This window comes from Pseudorca crassidens, chromosome 15 (genome assembly GCF_039906515.1).
Source record: "Pseudorca crassidens isolate mPseCra1 chromosome 15, mPseCra1.hap1, whole genome shotgun sequence".
NCBI lineage: Eukaryota > Metazoa > Chordata > Mammalia > Artiodactyla > Delphinidae > Pseudorca > Pseudorca crassidens.
In genome coordinates, this window is record NC_090310.1 from 4,931,848 (window position 1) to 4,950,853 (window position 19,006).

Sequence of the window (19,006 nt, forward strand, 5' to 3'; positions counted from 1 at the left end):
ACACGGGTTCCAGCCCTGGTCCGGGAAGATCCCACGTGCCGCGGAGCAACTAAGCCCGTGCGCCACAACTACTGAGCCTGCGCTCTAGAGCCCGCGAGCCACAACTACTGAGCCCGTGCGCCACAACCACTGAAGCCCGCACGCCTGGAGCCCGTGCTCTGCAACAAGAGAAGCCACCGCAATGAGAAGCCTGTGCACCGCAACTAGAGAAAGCCCGCGTGCAGCAATGAAGACCCAATGCAGCCAAAAATAAATAAATAAATTTAAAAAAAAAAAAAAAGAAAGAAAAGGCTTTAGATAATCTTGGGCTTGGGCTTGATTTCAAGTTGAAAAGTCCCTGCAGTAAAATTAACAACTTTGAAGGCTTTATTCCTTTCAGCTGAATTGTGGCAGGCAGGGAGGCTGGAAGGCCTCAGATCACCTTCTTGATGTTAGACCTAACGCCTATTTACTTCAAATTTCAGTGTCTGAAACACACTTGAAACTTCACTTAGAATTAGCAGCCTTAATCAGACTGTGGCTCAGACCACTTTGAAAAACACCAGGACAAGGTATCTTGTAAGTTTCTTGTAAAGTGACCAGATGGAGCTCTTTCATGTGGACCTTAATTTTTAGGTGGACGCTTATATGCTGTTCAGGGTAGTCTCTAGGAAAAAGGTGTACTCCATTGTATTCAGTTCTTTGAGTTGTGTACCAGGAGCAAATAAGATAGAAGGTTCTAGAGACCACCAGGCATCCTCCCCAATTTTCTTGTTTTAGCCAATAAGGACATACCAGTTGAAGAAATTCATTCTCCATTTACAACAATACTTTTGACAACATTTTTGAATTACCTCCTGGAGTTGGCTTACCACATCCATCACAAAGAATACCAGTAAGTACTCCTTCTGGACCCCATGATAGGATGAGGGCTGAGCTCATAGGATTGTTATGATATTGTTCCTTTTTCTTCGATATTATTTTTCATACTCTTGAAGGATCAGAAACAAAAGTTTTCCACAAATATTAACCACAAAACCGCGAGAAACAAGATTAAATTTTGAAAACCCTTCTGACGTGGGTCATGTTTCAATTCTGCACATAGCCCTCAAGTTTTTATTCAGAAATAGTTACCACCAGCTCTTCCTTAGACCAGAATTTCCTATCTTTCTCAGAGCAAAATTGATATTGTATCTTTAAAGAAAAAAAAACTATTTTGAAATAATTGTTGATTTACAGAGTGTCGCCAACGCAATTCTCATAACAGAGAGAATTCCTATATACCCTTCATCCAGCTTCCCCTAATGACTACATCTTACAGAACCATGGTACACTTATCAAAATTAAGGAATTAACATTGCTACAACACCATTAACTAAATTACAGATTTTTTTAGGACTTCCTGAGTTTTTTCCCTTTTCTGTTTCAAGACCGAATCGAGGATCCCACCTTGTATTTATCACATCTCCTTAGTCCCCTACAGCTGTGATAGTTTGTCTTTTATGACCATGACACTTCGGAAGAATATTGGTCAGTTATTTTGTAAAATGCCCCTCGATTTCAATTTTCTGATTTTTTTTCATCATCACACTGAGGTTATGAGTTTGGGGGAAGAATACCATCCTATCAGGTAAATGATGTCGATCTGTCTCATTACTGGGGAGGTTAACCTTGATCACGTGGTTAAGTGCTGTCAGCCCGGTTTCTCTACTGCAGACTTACTATTTTCCCCTTGCTGTACTCTACTTGTTAGAAGCCAGTTACTAAGCCCACCGCATACTCAAGGGGAGGGGAATTAAGTTCCACCTCCTGGAAGGAGCAGTGATTATGGTGTCTTCTTAATCACAGAGACAGAAGCCCATCACTCTTTTTGTGTTTTACAAAACTGATGAATGAGAACATTCGCCCAAATGCCTGCCGTGTAAAAGGTAAATACAAAACCAATAGGATTATATTTACCATAATATTTTCCAAAATAGAGTTTTGTAATCATCTTTTGAATGTTTATTTTTCCATTACATCTTTAGGCAGTTTATTCTGCGAGGCCCACCAGACACTCTATTCAATGAATTACGTGGATAAGTGCTGGGAGATCTACACAGTTTACTGCAGACCAAACGCAGCCCCTCCGCATGAGCTCACAATGGACATGAGACACTTCCTCTGGATGTTGAAGGTAACCACTCATGGCTGGTACTGGCTTTATATTTATAGGTACTTTGATTTTAATTTAAGAAAGGCAAAATATTCTAGCTGTGATGTGCAAGGAACAAGGTGAAGGTCTGAGAGAAATTTTCGTAGCCATCAGCAGAGGAGAGTAACTCTAATGGCCTGTGATAGTGGAAGGAAGAGAAACAGAAGGAGCTTGTGCCCAATGGGCTTCCCAGCCAGGGGGGAGGGGTATGGTCGGCGGGGCCTCCAGCATCTTTACTGATGCAGACCTTTCCCTGTAAGGGAAGGTGGGGGGATGGATGTCACTTAAAAAAAACTACTGTTCATCAGAAAAGTGATTTAAGAAAGTTATTAGTTTGGAAAATAGTGAGAATATCTAATTTATACAATATTCTTATATTCTTGGTAGTTTTTCTTTCGTGATATTTTAAATTTATACTTGTGGGTAGATAAAGGATAAAACTAATAGGGGATAGAGTGATTTAAAAAAATTTAAGTGTCACATGTATACAAAAAACTGGTTTTACAAATTTAAATGTCATATATACGAAAAACTAGTATTGATAGGAAATAATTTTTTGAAGTACGTGGTTTTTGGGGATGGAATATTATACAGCTGTTTATTCACTTTCCCTCTTCTCCGTGGTCCCTTATTATTGATGAAATGAGGCCATTTGTCCCTGTAGACTGACTGGTCAGACTTCAGTTTTGGTTGGCTGCATCCTCAGAGAGTTGATGACAGGTGTTCCTTTTCCCCTTTATTTCCATCAAAGTGGTCACTAGAATTAGAAGCTTGATTAGATTTTGTTTTAAAAAACTTTTTAATTTTTATTTATTTATTATTTTTGGCTGTGTTGTGTCTTCACTGCTGCACGCAGGCTTTCTCTAGTTGTGGCGAGCGGGGGCTACTCTTTGTGGTGGTGCATGGGCTTCTCATTGTGGTGGCTTCTCTTGTGGAGCACAGGCTCTAGGCACGTGGGCTCAGTAGTTGTGGTGCACGGCCTTAGTTGCTCCGTGGCATGTGGGATCTTCCCGGACCAGGGCTCAAACCTGTGTCCCCTGCATTGGCAGGTGGATTCTTAACCACCGCACCACCAGGGAAGTCCCTCAGGTTTTGTTTGTTTCCTGACAAAGCTGCAGGTGCTTCTGGCTAATTCCTGTTGTGTCACGTCAGGGATGCTCCCTTTTAGTGATGCTGAGATCAACCAGTGGGTCATATGGTGTCAGCAGAATCCTTCCATTTCAACGTTCCCCATAAACCTTTCACTAGTGGTTCGAGTAGCCCTGACAGTCATTGCTGACATCTGTTATTTCCTTAAGGGTCCCACAATAGTAATTTTCTATCATTCCATCTGCATTTCTTAGCTATGAATCCGATATAAAGAAGAACTTTACCTCATCAGCTATCTGATGACTCTGAAATACACAGGAAAGGAAGGATAAGTGCTCAATTTTTCCCTTTATTAATTTTCAGAATGAGTTGATATCCTGGCAGTTCTTCAACAGTGACTAATGAGCTTTTGAAAATATCATTATAACTCCTGGGCTTACACATATTCGATGTGTTTCAATCCACTGCAGTCTTCCCTCCATCCCCCATGGTCAAATTGTCCCATATTTGGCCAGTAAGAATCTCTCCAACTTGCTACCTGCTACCTTGACTCCATGGATTAATGTTGTTCATCAGTTTTTAAAAAAATTTCCACTATTACTTGTTTAATCATTGCTTCAGAACCACTTTTCACTCTGGGACTGTAGCTAAAATAGTTTATAATACTATATCCTCTGTATCTCTTTTCTCTGTTTTCTCTTGGTGTAGCTTCTTTCAGCATAGTCATTTTGAGATTCATCCATGTTGTTGCAGGTATAAATATTTCGCTCTCTGTTACTGCTGAATAGCATTCCATTCGATGGATATACCGTGATTTGTTTATGCATCCGTCTATCAATGGACATTTGGGTTGTTTATAGTTTGTGGATGTAGAATCAATATAGTATGAACAGGGGCTTCCCTGGTGGCGCAGTGGTTGAGAGTCCGCCTGCCGATGCGGGGGACACGGGTTCGTGCCCCGGTCCGGGAGGATCCCACATGCCGCGGAGCAGCTGGCCCCGTGAGCCATGGCCGCTGAGCCTGCGCGTCCGGAGCCTGTGCTCCACAGCGGGAGAGGCCGCAACAGTGAGAGGCCCGCGTACCGCAAAAAAAAAAAATATATATATATAGTATGAACAACTGTGGACAGGTTTTTCTGTGGACAAGTTTTGATTTCTATGGGATAAACGCCCCAGGCGGCAATTACTGAGTTATATGGTGAGTATTTGTCTCATTTTTTTTTTTAAAGACTGCCAAACTATTTTCCAGCGTGGCTGGATCATCTTATAGTCCCACCAGCAATACTTGCCAGTATCTGTCTTTCAACTGGTGTATTTAGAACATGGACGTTTAATATAATTGGTTTGTTAGGTGTAAGTTTGCCATTTAGTTTTTCGATTTTTGTTTGTTCTGTTTTTGTTTTCTTTTTCCTGCCTTCCCGTAGGTTACTTAAACATTTTTTAGAATTTCATTTTGATTGATCTAATAGTGTTGTTTTGAGTATCTATAAATATAATAGACTTATCACAGTCTAATGGTGTCATCATTTGACCAATTCGAGTGAAGTACAGAAACCCTTACTTCCCTTTACATCTTTTTACCCCTTACCATTTATAATATAATTGATATTTCCTCTGCCTACCTTTAGAACCACATCAGATAGTAGTATAATTTTTGCTTTAACTGCCAAATATAATTTACAAAACTCAAGAGGAAAAGGAAAGTGTATTGTACCGATCCCTATTTTTGCTTACAATATTTGTTCTTCCTTCCTGAAGTTCCTGATTCCTTATCATTTCCTTTCTATTTAGAGAATTTTCTCCAGCCATCCTTTTCAGGTAGGTCTGCTAGCAACCAGTTCTTAGTTTGCCTTCATCCGAGAATGTCTTAATTCCCCTTCAGTCCTGAAGGACATTTTCTCTGGCAAGAGGATTCTGAGTTGAAAGTCCTCTTTCAGCACTTGGAAAATGCTGTGCCACTTCCTTCTGGCTCCTGTGCTTTCTGATGAGAAATCTGCCGTCATGTGAATTTTTTCCATGATAGGAAGGTGTCGTTTCACTGTCACTTTCAAGACTTTTCTCTTTGTCTTTAGTTTTCAGAAGTTTGACGTGTGTCTTGATGTGAATTTCTTTGGGTTTATCTTATGTGGGATTCACTCAAATTCTTAGATCTGTAGGTTTGTGTTTCTATCAAGTTTAAGAAGTTTTCAGCCCTTATTTATTCATGTACTTTTTCGACCCACCTTTCTTTCTCCTTTCCTTCTGTGACTCTGATAACATGAATGTTAGATCTTTTATTATAGGCCCATGGGTCCCTGAGTCTGTTTTTTTTTTCAGTCTATTTTCTCTCTGTTGTTCAGGTTGGATAATTTCTATTATTCCATTTTCAGGTTCACTGATTCTTTCTCCTATCCCTTTCTTTATGCTGTTGAGCCCATCTATTGAGCTTTTAATTTAATTATTATAGTTTTTGGTTCTAAAATTTCCATTTAGTGCTTCATTTCTTCCATTCATTTGCTGAGACTTTCTTTTTTCCCCCATTTGTTTCAAGCCTGTTTGTAATGGCTCATTTAAGCATTTTAATTAAAATCTGTGTCACTTAATTCTGTGTCCTCTGTCATCTTGGTGTTGGCATATGTTGATTGTCTTTGTTCATTCAGTTTGATATCTTCCTGGCTATTGGCACCATGAGTCAGTGATTTCCCACTGAAACCTGAACATTTGAGTATGTTATGTTATGAGACTCTTATTTAAAACCTTCTGTTTTTGCTGGTTTCTGATGAAGTCTAATTATCTATTTTTTTCTTTTCTCACTTGTGCCTTTGGTGTTAAGTCTAAGAATCCACTGTCACACACCATTGTAAAGCAATTATACTCCAATAAAGATGTAAAAAAAAAAAGAATCCATTGTCAATCCAAGATCATGAAGACTAACCTCTATGTTGTCTTCTGAGTTTTCTCTCTGACTTTTAGGTCATTTTGAATTATTTTTTCTACAGTATATGGTCTGAGGTAGGGGGTCCAACAATTTTTGTGTGTGTGGATCCCCAGTTGTCCCAGCACCATTTGTTGAGAAGACTTTTTCCCTCTATTGATTGGTCTTGGCATTCTAGTCAAAAATCAGTTGGCCGTAGATGTATGGCTTTATTTCTGGATTCTCAATTGTATTTCATTTATCTGTATGTTTATCCTCTTACCAGTACCACACTGTCTTGATTACTGTTGCTTCTCAATCATTTTGATGTAATTTCTTTTCCTTGCCGAAATATTTTACAATCTACTTTTATCCTTGTTCCGAAATTTCACAGTGATGCAGCTTTGGTATTTGTCTTTTTACGTTTATTTCGTGAGCTTTAATGTTGGAAACCTGTGCCCTTCAGTCCTGCAACATGCTCTGGAATTACTTGTTCAGATTTCCTGCCTTCCATTTGCTCCATCCTTTTTGTGGAACATGGGTGTCAAACCTCCTGGACCAATTTAATTTTATTTTAGTCTTTTCTCTCTGACCATCCATATCTTTGTTATTTTTTGTTCTCCTTTAGGAGAGATTTCCTGCATTATCTTTCCCCTTCTATTTGAGTTTCTGCTATTAAATTTCTAATCCTTTGACCCTTTTTTAAGCATTTTGCTTGTTTTTAAAACATGGATGCAATCTCTCTTATTCCACTGAAGAAATGAATTGGGGGTGGGGGAGCTAAATGGAATTTTTTTTTTCTCGGCTTTTTACATTGCCTCTGTTCCTTCCAAGTCCAGATCTCCCTTCCCCACCTCTGTTGGTTTTGTTCTCTGGCTTTTATATTAAGGCTTTCCGCATAGCATGTGTGGTGAAACTTGGCTGTCCACTCATAGATAGGACTGTGGCACTCTAAGGCTGAATGGGGGCTTCCCTGGTGGCACAGTGGGACACGGGTTCCAGCCCTGGTCCGGGAAGATCTCACATGCCACGGAGCAACGAAGCCCGTGTGCCACAACTACTGAGCCTGCGCTCTAGAGCCCGCGAGCCACAACTACTGAGCCCATGTGCCACAACTACTGAAGCCCGTGTGCCTAGAGCCCGTGCTCCGCAACAAAAGAAGCCACCACAATGAGAGGCCCGCGCACCGCAACAAAGAGTAGCCCCTGCTCGCTACAGCCAGAGAAAAGCCCAAGCACAGCAACAAAGACCCAACGCAGCCAAAAATAAAAAAATAAATAAAATAAAATAAAATAAATAAAGGCTGATTGGAAGTTCATGTGGATGAGCGGCACTTGTCAAAGATTAGGTTTCACTGTGGAGTAACCAAGCCAGGAAACTGCCCCACCTCTCCCCTTTCTCCTCCCCAGCCCACAGTTTTGTCTTTTGTCTTTTTGGCTGTGGCGTGTGGCATGTGGGATCTTAGTTCCCTGACCAGGCAGTGAACCCAAACCTCTTGTATTGGAAGTGTGGAGTCTTAACCACCGGACTGCCAGGGAAGACCCTCCACCAGCCTGTGGTTGACAGAGCTTTTCTCTTGGATGTTCGATTTTCCAGGGGAGGATTTCTCCTAACTCCTGCCTGGGGGATATGAACCTGGTTTTCATAGTTCTTAGAACAGAGTGGAGGGAAGGGTCAGTGTGAAGGGAGGGCCCTACCAACGTGCACTTTCCCCTAATTCTTGTTTTCAGCAGGACTGTGACTTTAGGGGAGCCAAATGCACTGTGGTTCAGTATCTCCAGCAAGTCAACCTTCTGTTTTCAGTCTAGATGCGGAAAGGGTCTTCACCTAGACTTTCTGGGAGTCTTCCTGTGTTCAGCCTTACCTGTAGCACGGCTTTCAGAGCTGACTCCTTCCTGAGTTCCGACTGGACTCGACTTGCCTCTTGCCTCCCTGAGCTCTCAGCTCCTTGTTCTGCTAAGCCCATTCATTAGTCCAGCGCTTTCCCACCAGTAGAGCTGTGTTGATATCTCACGTCTGGGTCATCCACTCTCCCGTTCTCTGTCCTATGTTTATGCCTCTAAAAAAAATCTTTACTGTTGTCTTAGAGGGATTAGGGAAGGAGTAGAGAGGTAAATACCAATGTTAATCCAGAATGCTTTTCAGGGGCTTCCCTGGTGGCGCAGTGGTTGGGAGTCCGCCTGCCGATGCAGGCGACGCGGGTTCGTGCCCCGGTCCGGGAGGATCCCGCGTGCCGCGGAGCGGCTGGGCCCGTGAGCCATGGCCGCTGAGCCTGCGTGTCCGGAGCCTGTGCTCCGCAACGGGAGAGGCCACAACAGTGAGAGGCCCGCGTACCACAAAAAAAAAAACAAAAACAGAATGCTTTTCAAAATTACCAGTTTTTAAGATACTTATTTCTAGACCATCTCCTTAAAGTGCTGTATTGGTATAAACTAACTTTAAAAATATATAGCTGTTTGTAATTATCGGCCATTATGATTTGATTGGTTGTTTCTTTTACAGAGATTTAAAATGATAAATAAAGAATTAACAGCAAGAAAATTTGTGGAGGTCATAGCAGAGGATAATCCTTTCATGCATGATGGAATTGACAGCAACTTTAAACTTGAGGTTTGTAAACTGGTGTCACGAACGGTACAGATCCAACTCAGGCTGTTTGCTCTACCTTGGACACCAAGATTGGATTGGCACCAATGGTGCCAGCATGGCCACCTCTCTGGGTCCACGTCTGACACTGAGTTACACCTGCCGCTTAGCTGTTCCCTGAATACGCCCACCACACCCCTACCTCAGGACATTTGTACTTGCTAACCTCCGCCCCTGCCACCTGTTTCTGGCTTATATAATGCATATCTTGCCTGTAGTTCTGAAGGCTGACAGTCGGAAATCAAGGTGTTGCTGGAATTGGATCCTTCTGAGGGCTGTGGGGAAGGATCTGCTCCAGGCCTCTCTCCTTGGCTTGTAGAGGTTGTCTGCTCCCCATGTCTCTTCACATTGTCTTCTATGTTTCTGTCTGTGGGTCCAAATTTCCCTCTTCTTGTAAGGACAGCCGCCACACTGAACTAGCGCCCACCCTAACGGCCTCACTTTAGCTCGATTATCTGTAATCTGAGCATATTGGGGGACAGGACTCCAACTCTTTTTTGGGAGGCACAGTTCAAACCGTAACAGTCTTCCCTTTGCAACGCCCCTCCCCATTCATATCCTCCTTACGTACAAAATATGTTCACCCTATCCCAGCATCTCCAGAGGGCTTAGCCATTCAGCACCGACTCCTAACAGGTGCCACTTCTCTAGCTGTCCAAGAAAAAAAGAAATACTTCTGAAAGTGACTGTCCTCAATTAGCTAATATAAAATAAAATGTTTCTGGCAAATAGAAAAATGACTTACAAGCTAAGGAGAGAATATACATCCTCACAGATCTTTTAAATGCTGTAGTTTTTATTGCAAACTGGTGTGCGCCCATGATGCCTGAGTGTTGAACAAGGTGGTACTTTCTGGAGAACAAACACCCAGAAGAACTGCTGGTCCACCTCGAGGTGTGTCAGGATGAATAAGACCCTTTATATTTTCTTCTATTTCAGCTGGTTTTCCTGGAATTCTTTGAAGCTCTGTTAAGCTTCGCACTCATCTCTGTTACTAACCAATCGACTAAATTCTATTTAAATTTTCCAAATGATGGCTCGTCTGGAAACAAAGCTGGAAGCACTTATACAATGATAAATCAGGTAACAAATAATATCTTAGAATTTACAGAGTAAGGAATGGGTTTTATTCTGGAATGGTTAAACCATCATCAAGACTATCTTGGGCTTTTGTAACCCTTCAGGAAATAACTTATTTAAGACTTCTTTTCACATTCTGAAAGGAGTGTATTGTCTTTTTTCTACATTAGGGAAAATGTATTTTCTGGTCATGACCTATGACAGTGGAGATACGTAATGAGTGTCAGAGGGCCTACCGACACCCTCAGGGGTGTGGGGCTCCCCTGGCTGGACCACGAGGCCTACGGCATCTGAGGTGGTTTTTATGAAACGTTTCATCCCATGATCTAGTGTTTACAAGAGTGGATTGCTTGTCACAGAGCACAGATGCCAAGGAACAGCTCCCGAGCGTGTGCAGGATGCTGGGCGCGTCCCAGAGGACAGGACCTGCTCATGGGGCTGGACACTGGGCTTCACGCCAAAGCCTTGGGGGAGCAGGGACAGTGTGGGCCGTTGACCGAAAGATCTAGCCGCTGGGTCAGATGGAGCGGGGGTTTCAGGGTAGTGGGCTGGAAGGGTTTCTGATCGTTGAGTCCTTCATTCGGAGCCACAAGGGAGAGTGTTGGGGGCCAGCGGAAACCCCAGCTGGGAAACTCGCGAGAGCTGCTCACTCAGGGAGACCTCTCACTGTTGGTCATCTAAGGAGCACCTCTGACCACGAGTCCCAGGATGTGCCTTGGACCCTCGTGCAGGTTCAACTTCAGTAGCACCCAGTCCACCCGATCAGCAGATACGCCCCCTCCAGGTCATCCGAGAGCCTGGCCACAGGCTGGGGCCGGGTCATGTCCACCTTAAACTCATCCATGCCTGTGTGGATGGCAGCACATGGACTCCAGTAACCACACTCGGACACGCTGGCCTCGGGGACAGCCTCAGGAACCATCGGATCAAGTTCACGTCTGGTTTCCAATCTGGCACCGCACATCCATCAAGATAAACAAGTCCTATTATAACCATACAACGGGGGATGAGCCAGCAGTGAAGTAACTCCTAACACATGCCAACAGCATGGGTGCATTAATTATGCTGGGTGAAAGAGGCCAGACAGAGAAGGATACATACTGCTGTGATTCCAATGACGTAAAATTCTAGAAATGCCAAGTGATCTGTAGTGACAGAAAACAGGTAAGTAGTTGCCCAAGGATGAGGGAAGAGGGCTTCCTGGGGCACAGGAAACCTGGGGTGATGGATACGTCCACTCTCTGAGGCGATGGTTTCACAGGTGTAGACACATCGAAACTCACCGTCATAGTGCGCGTTATGTGCAGGTCATTGTAAATCAGTTATACCACGTTAAAATCACGTACACGTGTGTCTCCACGGAAAACAGAAATCCTCTTATGTATTTGTCGTTGATCAGAACACCCAGAACAGGAGTCGAAGTGCTCTAAGAAGCCAGGAATCTGAGGTGCAGGACGGCAACACTAAGTCGTCTTCAAGCAAGTTAGGAGTTTTGCTTGACATGAGCAAGATAAGGCAATCAGAGGTTTGTATTCACAGCTACCCATGAAAACAGTGCTGCGGCCATGGGATCTACCGCTGCTGCACACCTGCTATGTGGTGAGGGCTCTTCTGGTGCCAGGGTTCTGGCGGGAACAGAAAGCCCGTCCTCTCGTGGGCATCACATTCCGGGGGAGAGAGGGACGTAGTGACACGTGAAGAACAGGAAGAGTGAACACCCTCGGGGTGCTTACCAGGTGCTACGCACTTCCCAGGGGTCCGCTCATTTAATGCCCAGACGACTTGTAGGTGCTTCATCGGCTCCAAGGGGGAACTGAGGCACAGAGGTCGAGTAACTTGCCCACTGTCACAGAACTGGTAAGCAGTGGAGCTGGGGGTTTGCACGCAGGCAGTTCGACTCCAGGATTTACACCCGTTACCGCAGTGCTATACTTCTTTACACAATTGGGAGGGATCAGTGATGCGGTGGAAAGCGAGGCAGGCGGTGGAGACTGAGAGACAGGGTGGGGTGGGAAGGGAAGGTCTTCGGATGAAGCCACACTTGAGCGCAGCTGGGAGGAGACTGTCCTGTGCGGGGGCCTTGAGGCGGGAGCACCTCTGGGGTGTTGGAAGGGGTGTAGCAGCAGGTGTAGCCACATCGGCGTGGCCCAGAAGATGCACCGAGTGAGGCAGTGCCCGGCCGGGAGGGGGCCCTGAGCAAGGGGGTTCAGTAGGCTCACGATGGCTTTGCTGTTGACAAACCCGTAAGGAAGCTCTTGGAATTATCTGCATGTATCTTGAAGGCTGTGGAGTTTGAGAGGGAAAGAGAAGGCAAAGATGATTCTAAGGGTTTTTTTGGCCTGAACGACTGGAAGAACAGAGCTGCCATTTATCATGAAGGGGAGGACTGGGGTTTGAGGGGGAGATGAGTTTTGGGGGTGAAATTAAAGGGTTGGGTTTGGGCATGTCAGACTTAAGGTGCCTGATGAGACATCCACGTGGTGACAGCAAGTGGCAGCTGGAGACAAAGTCTGGAGTTCAAGGGTGAGATCTACTGGAGATAAAAATGTAGGCGTAAACAGCATGTATTGATATATGGTTTTATATATATATATGTAGTAATTAAAGCCACTAAGAGATGGATTAATACTTTCCCAACAGGCCCAGGGAGTATTTTCTAGTCTTTGGTTTCCTGGGGAAGCCTTCCAGCAAATACAATAGCTCTGTTATTCATTTCCTTAACAGGACGAATATACAGGTTAAAAAGTCAAATTTTAGGGCAGATTAAAAATAGTCAAATTAGCATAAAGATAATGGCCTCACTAATACTTTTCTAATTATTTATAATGTAGAAAATTAGTTTTAGTCCATAATGATGCAGAAGTTATATTTTGCTTTATGATTTTTCTTTTTTTTTTTTAAAAAGAAAAAGCCCAAGATCAAGAAGTCTCTAAGTGATGGAAAAACTTCCAAAATGAACTTTAAATCTCCAGGAAAGGAGCGAACCTTTCTTTTATCTCAAAATGGTGAGTATTTTAATAATAGAACTTTGGTATTAGCAAACTGTTGCTTATAAATGATTTAACATTTATAAAAATGTACAACCATCTTTTAAAACGTAACTAGGCTGGGACAGCTGCTCCCAACTCTGCCCCCTGGCTTGACAGAGTTCCCTTTCAAGGCATTGAGCTAACCCTTTTCTTTCCCCAGTTTTATTGAGATATAACTGACATACAGTGCTGTGTAAGTTTAAGGTGTACAACATAATGACTTGACTTACATGTATTGTGACATGATGGCCACAATACGTTTAGTTAACATCTATCATCTCATAAATACACACAAAAACAGTTCTTCTTGTGATGAGAACACTTAGCGTTTATTCTCTTAACAACTTCCACATACATCATTCAGCAGTGTTAGCTACAGTCATCGTGTTGTACGTTACATCCTTATACCTTACAACTGGAAGTTTGTACCTTTGACCACCTTCCTCCAGTGTCCCCCATCTCCCTCCTCTGGTAACCACATATCTGATCTCTTTTTATGTTTGTATTTTTAAAAAATAGATTCTACTTATAAGTGAGATCATACAGTATTTGTATGTCTCTTTCTGACTTACTTCACTTAGCGTAGTGCCCTCAAGGTCCATCCATGGTGTTGTAAATGGCAGGCTCTCCTCCTTTTTATGGCTGAGTACTATTCCATTGTGTATATATACCTCTTCTTTATCCATTCATCTGTTGAAGGACACTTAGGCCGTCTCCTGTCTTGGCTGTTGTAAATGGTGCCACTGTGAATGTGATGATGCAGCTATCTCTTTGACATAGTGTCTTCATTTCCTTTGGATATATTCCCAGAAGTGGAATTGCTGGATCATAGGGTAGTTCTTTTTTTATTTTTTGAGGAAACCCATACTGTTTTCCATACTGGTTGTACCAATTTACAATCCCACCAAAACCGTACAAGGGTCCTGTTTTCCCACATCCTTGACAGCATCTCTCTTCTTTTTGAAGCAAGCCATTCTAGCAGGTGTGAGTTGGTGTTTTTTTTTTTTTTTTTGGCCTTGTCTCGTGGCTTGTGGGATTTTAGTTCCCTAACCAGGGATTGAACCTGGGCCCTCGGCACTGAGAGCGCAAAGTCCTAACCCCTGGACCTCCAGGGAATTCCCTCTCATTGTGTTGGTTTTTTTTCCCAAACATCTTTATTGGAGTACAATTGCTTTGCAATGGTGCATCAGTTTCTGCTTCATAACAAAGTGAATCAGTTATACATACACATATGTCCCCATATCTGTTCCCTCTTGCATCTCCCTCCCACCCTCCCTATCCCACCCCTCTAGATGGTCACAAAGCACTGAGCTGATCTCCCTGTGCTATGCGGCTGCTTCCCACCAGCTATCTGTTTCATATCTGGTAGTGTATATAAGTCCGTCTCACTGTGGTTTTGATTTGCATTTCCCTGATGATCAGTGATGCTGAGCACCTTTTCATGTACCTTGCTTTCCCAACGTCGGTGCTAAAGCTGGCATTTGTGGTCCTTCCGTGGCCCACAGACTTGGGCCAGCTTTCTGTGTGTGCTCACTGGTCACCTGCCAGAGCTCACTCTCACCACCACAGGTAGCTGGCCACAGGGGGGAGGTATGTGTGGGTGAGGTGCCTGGAGCCCGGGGGGTGCCTGTGGGCCACCTGGTGCCACTGACTTACTTTCTCCATGGATTTGCCTTTTCTGGACATTTCCTAGAAATGGAATCATATTCGCTTGCATCTGCTTCTTTCACGTATAGTCATTTTGGGGCCCGTTCCTGTTGTGGCGCATCTTAGTGTCTTGTCCCTGTGGTGCTGAGGAGTACTCCACTGTGTGGACACACCACATTTTATCTGCCCATCAGGCGATGGGCGGCTTGGTGGTTCCCATTTCTGGCTATCAGGAGTAATGCTGCTGTGAACACGGGTGTGCAAGTCTTTATGGATATGTTTTCATTTCTCTTAGTCCTTGTAAAATCTGGCACTTGGCGGGACTTCCCTGGTGGTCCAGTGGGTAAGACTCCACGCTCCCCATGCAGGGGCCCTGGGTTCGATTCCTGGTCAGGGAACTGGATCCCACATGCATGCTGCAACTAAGAGTCCGTGTGCTGCAACAAAGACCCATATTTAAATAAATATTTTAAAAAAAAATCTGGCACCAGCATCAAGGTTCTCCGCATGCGTCTTCCACTCTTGGGCCCTTCACAGTGGCTCCTGGGATGGAGGGTAGATTGGTCACAGAATGCTACGCTTACAGAGTACCTGTGCCCATACTCCTCTCCCATCACTGCCATCAAACAGCAGATCAGCCCAAGCTGTAGACACAGTCAAAAAACAACTGCTCTCTTGAAAGATCCCCCGTCTTATTGATAGTATAGAACTATCCAAAGAATTATCTTCCTGGAATCAACTATATTAAACACATTCCAAAGTGTGTATCTGCTGGCCTTAGTAAATGTGAAGCAACTCCTTACCAAGTCAATAATTTTACCTACCTTCTTACTCAATTCAGAGTTAAAATCCTTCTTAAAATTTTCTTGGAATTCCCTAGAGGTCCAGTGGTTAGGACTCTTGTGCTTTCACTGCTGAGGGCGCGGATTTGATCCCTGGCGGGGGAACTAAGATCCTGCAAGCTGTGTGGCATGGCCAAACAAAACAAATAAAATGAAATGAAATTTTCTTAGTGAAAACTGCCTTTAAAGACAATGTATGCAAAAGCCAAGAGTTTTTTTTCTTTCTCTGAAACATGGGAATCTTGTAAATTTTATAAGATTTTAATTTTAGAAAACCAAAATATTTAAGCTATTTAGGAAAAAAATAACAGGTACCAGGAGACTTGAAGAAAGTGTTGACAATCATGGCTGTGGTCAGCTGACACCAGCCTTGTTCCAGGTGGTCCCTGAAGCATTTTGCAGTTACCCTTAATCCTCACAAGCCGATGAGAAGCACAGTGTCACCCACCTTATGGGGGGATGAGGACACTCAGCCCAGCACAGGAAGTGACAGAACTGGGGAACTGGAACACAGACCCCGGGGTTATTGCAAGACCGTATTAATGCTCATTTTAATCAAACTTTCTTCCAGCGGAAAAAGAAAAATCCAAGGATGAACAAAAGGAAAAATTCAATACGTGGATCAGTAACATGTACATCTTTTTTGTGAACACTCTCTTCCAAGCACATAAACACGAAGAAACCCTCAAGGAGAAAGTAAAGGAAAACAGGCTACGTAATGAAGCGACGGCCCTTCAGAGGAAGGTGGAGAATGAGGAGCTGGAGGCGAGGTAACTCAGTGAACCCCTCGGCTCCCTCCCGCCCACCTGGCTCTCGGGCATCTTTCTTTCCTGTCCTCTGTAGCCACCAGAAGCTTCAGTACCAAACACTTTCATTAAAAGTCTACCACCTCTGGGCTTCCCTGGTGGTGCAGTGGTTAAGAATCCACCTGCCAATGCAGGGGACACGGGTTCAAGCCCTGGTCTGGGAAGATCCCACATGCCGCGGAGCAACTAAGCCCGTGCGCCACAACTACTGAGCCTGCACTCTAGAGCCCACGAGGCACAACTACTGAGCCCGCGAGCCACAACTACTGAGGCTGTGTGCCACAACTAATGAAGCCCACACGCCTAGAGCCCATGCTCCGCAACAAGAGAAGCCACTGCAACGAGAGGCCTGTGCACCACAATGAAGAGTAGCCCCTGCTTGCGGCAACTAGAGAAAGCCCGCATGCAGCAACGAATACCCAATGCAGCCAAAAAAAAAATGAATAAAATAATCTAAAAATATATATTTAAAAAAAAAAGTCTCCGCCTTCCGAAGGGCGGCACGTCCTCATGTGCAGCTGGGAACCCGTAGCCACCAGTTCTGTCCTGGTTGTCTACGGCATCCCCAGGCATCCACGAGGAGGCAGCGTGACATAGATCCAGACTGCCCAGGTTCATATCCCAGCCCCATCACTTATATCACCTGGGTGACCTTGGTGAGGTCTGTCCCTGTGTGCCTGTTTCTGCATCTTTAAGGTGGAGGTGATACCTTGTAGGACTGTTGTGAGGACTGAGTGAGCTAGTGTTTGTGAAGCATTGAGAACAATGCTTGGTGCGTGGTGAGCACCTAGCAAAGGCCGCACACTTACCTTTCTAGAACCACTGTCCAGGCTTAGTTCCATGCAGACAGGTCAGTCCCAAGTGCAAATGTCTGACCTCTGTAAAGGGCATCTCAAGCCCATTGGTCTGTGGAAGAGAGCATTAGACTTAGGGAAAACGGCTACAACAGTATTTTATTTTTTTACAACAGTATTTTAAAAGGCTACTTACTAGCTAAGTTGCTTCAGAGACAAGTGTGTCACAAGTCACCTTAGATGTGTGAAAACTCTGTCTTAAACTATCTAGCTATTGCACCACTTTTTATTTCAGGCAAAGTGATGACAGTTTAGTTCTGTTCACAGAAACTGTTGAGATCCAGGTATGGACTACTTTACACCACATAAAAACCGGTTTTGAAATTTCAAAGACAAAAAAAGATATCGGGCTTCCCTGGTGGCGCAGTGGCTGAGAGTCCGCCTGCCGATGCAGGGGACACGGGTTCGTGCCCCGGTCCGGGAAGATCCCACATGCCGCGGAGCGGCTGGGCCCGTGAGCCATGGCCGCTGAGCCTGCGCGTCCAGAGCCTGTGCTCCGCAACGGGAGAGGCCGCAGCAGTGAGAGGCCCGCGTACCGCTAAAAAAAAAAAAAAAGATACTTTCTTGTGTTTGCTTCTTGTTAGGCTGAACAGCTTGAGAGAGGAAGAGACCAAAAGGCAAGACTGTGAGGTCGCCATCACTGTGATCAAGGAACCAGTGCATGCCACATCCTTGAATTTCATGCCGAGCCTCCTGAAAGACGACACAGTGGTGTCCCAGTCCAGCAAATCCATTGCAAATAAGAAAAAGAAAAAGTAGACATCACTGGGTTTGTAAATGAGCCACGAGAACAAGCAGGTATGAAGGGAATTTAGAACCAAAGCCTGTAACAAATTTCCTACCCAATAAAATTACGTGTGTTTTACTTCTTGTCTAAGTGTTTCTTGAAATACCACTACCTGGGCCCACTGGGTTTTGGGTTTCTAATATGGTTGGATCACTGAAATGCCTGCGTTTTGACAACTGAGCTGAATGAAAATACACAGATGTGGGTATTAAATGAGTGTGTATTCATTGTTTTTTTTTTTAAATCCAAGTATAAAACGGATGATTAAATTTAGAATCTGATAAAACCAGTGGGGAGTGAAGTTGTTTAAACGTTTCTTTAGGCCTTCCTCCCCTGAGCCTGGCACACCTCCTTTGCCCCTTGTAACCGCCCTGTGCCCACATCCTACCTGTCCTTCACATGCTGCCTCTTTCATGGCCTCTTCCCTGGTCCTTTCCCAGCCATTCCCACAGCATCGCAAACAGCACTGCATGGACAAAAGGCCGAACAATGTAGGATAAAGAGCCAGGTGTGCAGTCAGCAGTTAAGTGAATACTTTAAGTCTGTTAGGAAAGTGTTACAGCTAATAGTTGTGTTAAATATAAGAGTAACCACCAAAAGCATAAAAATACAATCTAAAGCTTCCAAACTAGCAAAAAGGAAGGATACTATCATCTGACATAAAGTTGGAAAAAAGGATGGAAACAGAAAACGCAAAAGATGGCAGGGAAAGTACAAATCTACCCGTCATCACCAAGCAAACAGGTTAACTCACCTTTTCCTCCCCTTCAAAATCCCATAAATAATTAGATTGGGTTTAAAAAAAAATAGAAATTCACTTCAATGTTATTCTTTACAAGGCAAACATCTTAAACAAAACCAGATAGAAAGGATGAAAATAAAGATATAGAAAAAGATGTACCAGGACAATCTAAACAAGATGACTGGAATAACAAGCAATATTAAGGACAGAACAGAATTTAAAGCAAACATCTGCATGATACAGATAAAAATAAAGATAACAATAAAAGGACCAACAACCAAAGCGACACATTACTCACATACATCGCACATACTAGCCTGGCAAGAGCGGAGAGAATTACAGGGAATACTACCGTGAGGGAAGAAACAGATCAGGAAGACACACACGTAGTAAGGATACAGGTAATTTTACCAACCAAA

General features: G+C 43.9%; 1 protein-coding gene across 6 annotated transcripts in view; it reads left to right on the top strand.

The window, feature by feature from the left end:
- RSPH10B (radial spoke head 10 homolog B) overlaps positions 1-17,923 on the top strand; it is a 40,153-nt gene extending 22,230 nt beyond the window's left edge. For 4 of the 6 annotated variants that reach the window (XM_067705480.1, XM_067705481.1, XM_067705482.1 and 1 more), the window contains 9 exons: positions 760-874; positions 1,828-1,907; positions 2,007-2,155; positions 8,657-8,764; positions 9,740-9,883; positions 11,280-11,405; positions 12,786-12,885; positions 15,970-16,168; positions 17,643-17,923. In XM_067705480.1, the coding sequence (XP_067561581.1) occupies positions 760-874; positions 1,828-1,907; positions 2,007-2,155; positions 8,657-8,764; positions 9,740-9,883; positions 11,280-11,405; positions 12,786-12,885; positions 15,970-16,168; positions 17,643-17,817 (1,196 nt within the window). In that variant the 3' untranslated portion in view covers positions 17,818-17,923. Of the gene's footprint in view, positions 1-759; positions 875-1,827; positions 1,908-2,006; positions 2,156-8,656; positions 8,765-9,739; positions 9,884-10,050; positions 11,406-12,785; positions 12,886-15,969; positions 16,169-17,642 lie in introns of those variants that run through there. The other 2 variants (XM_067705484.1, XM_067705485.1) reach the window with 2 other exon arrangements.
- The last annotated feature ends 1,083 nt before the right edge of the window (positions 17,924-19,006 follow it).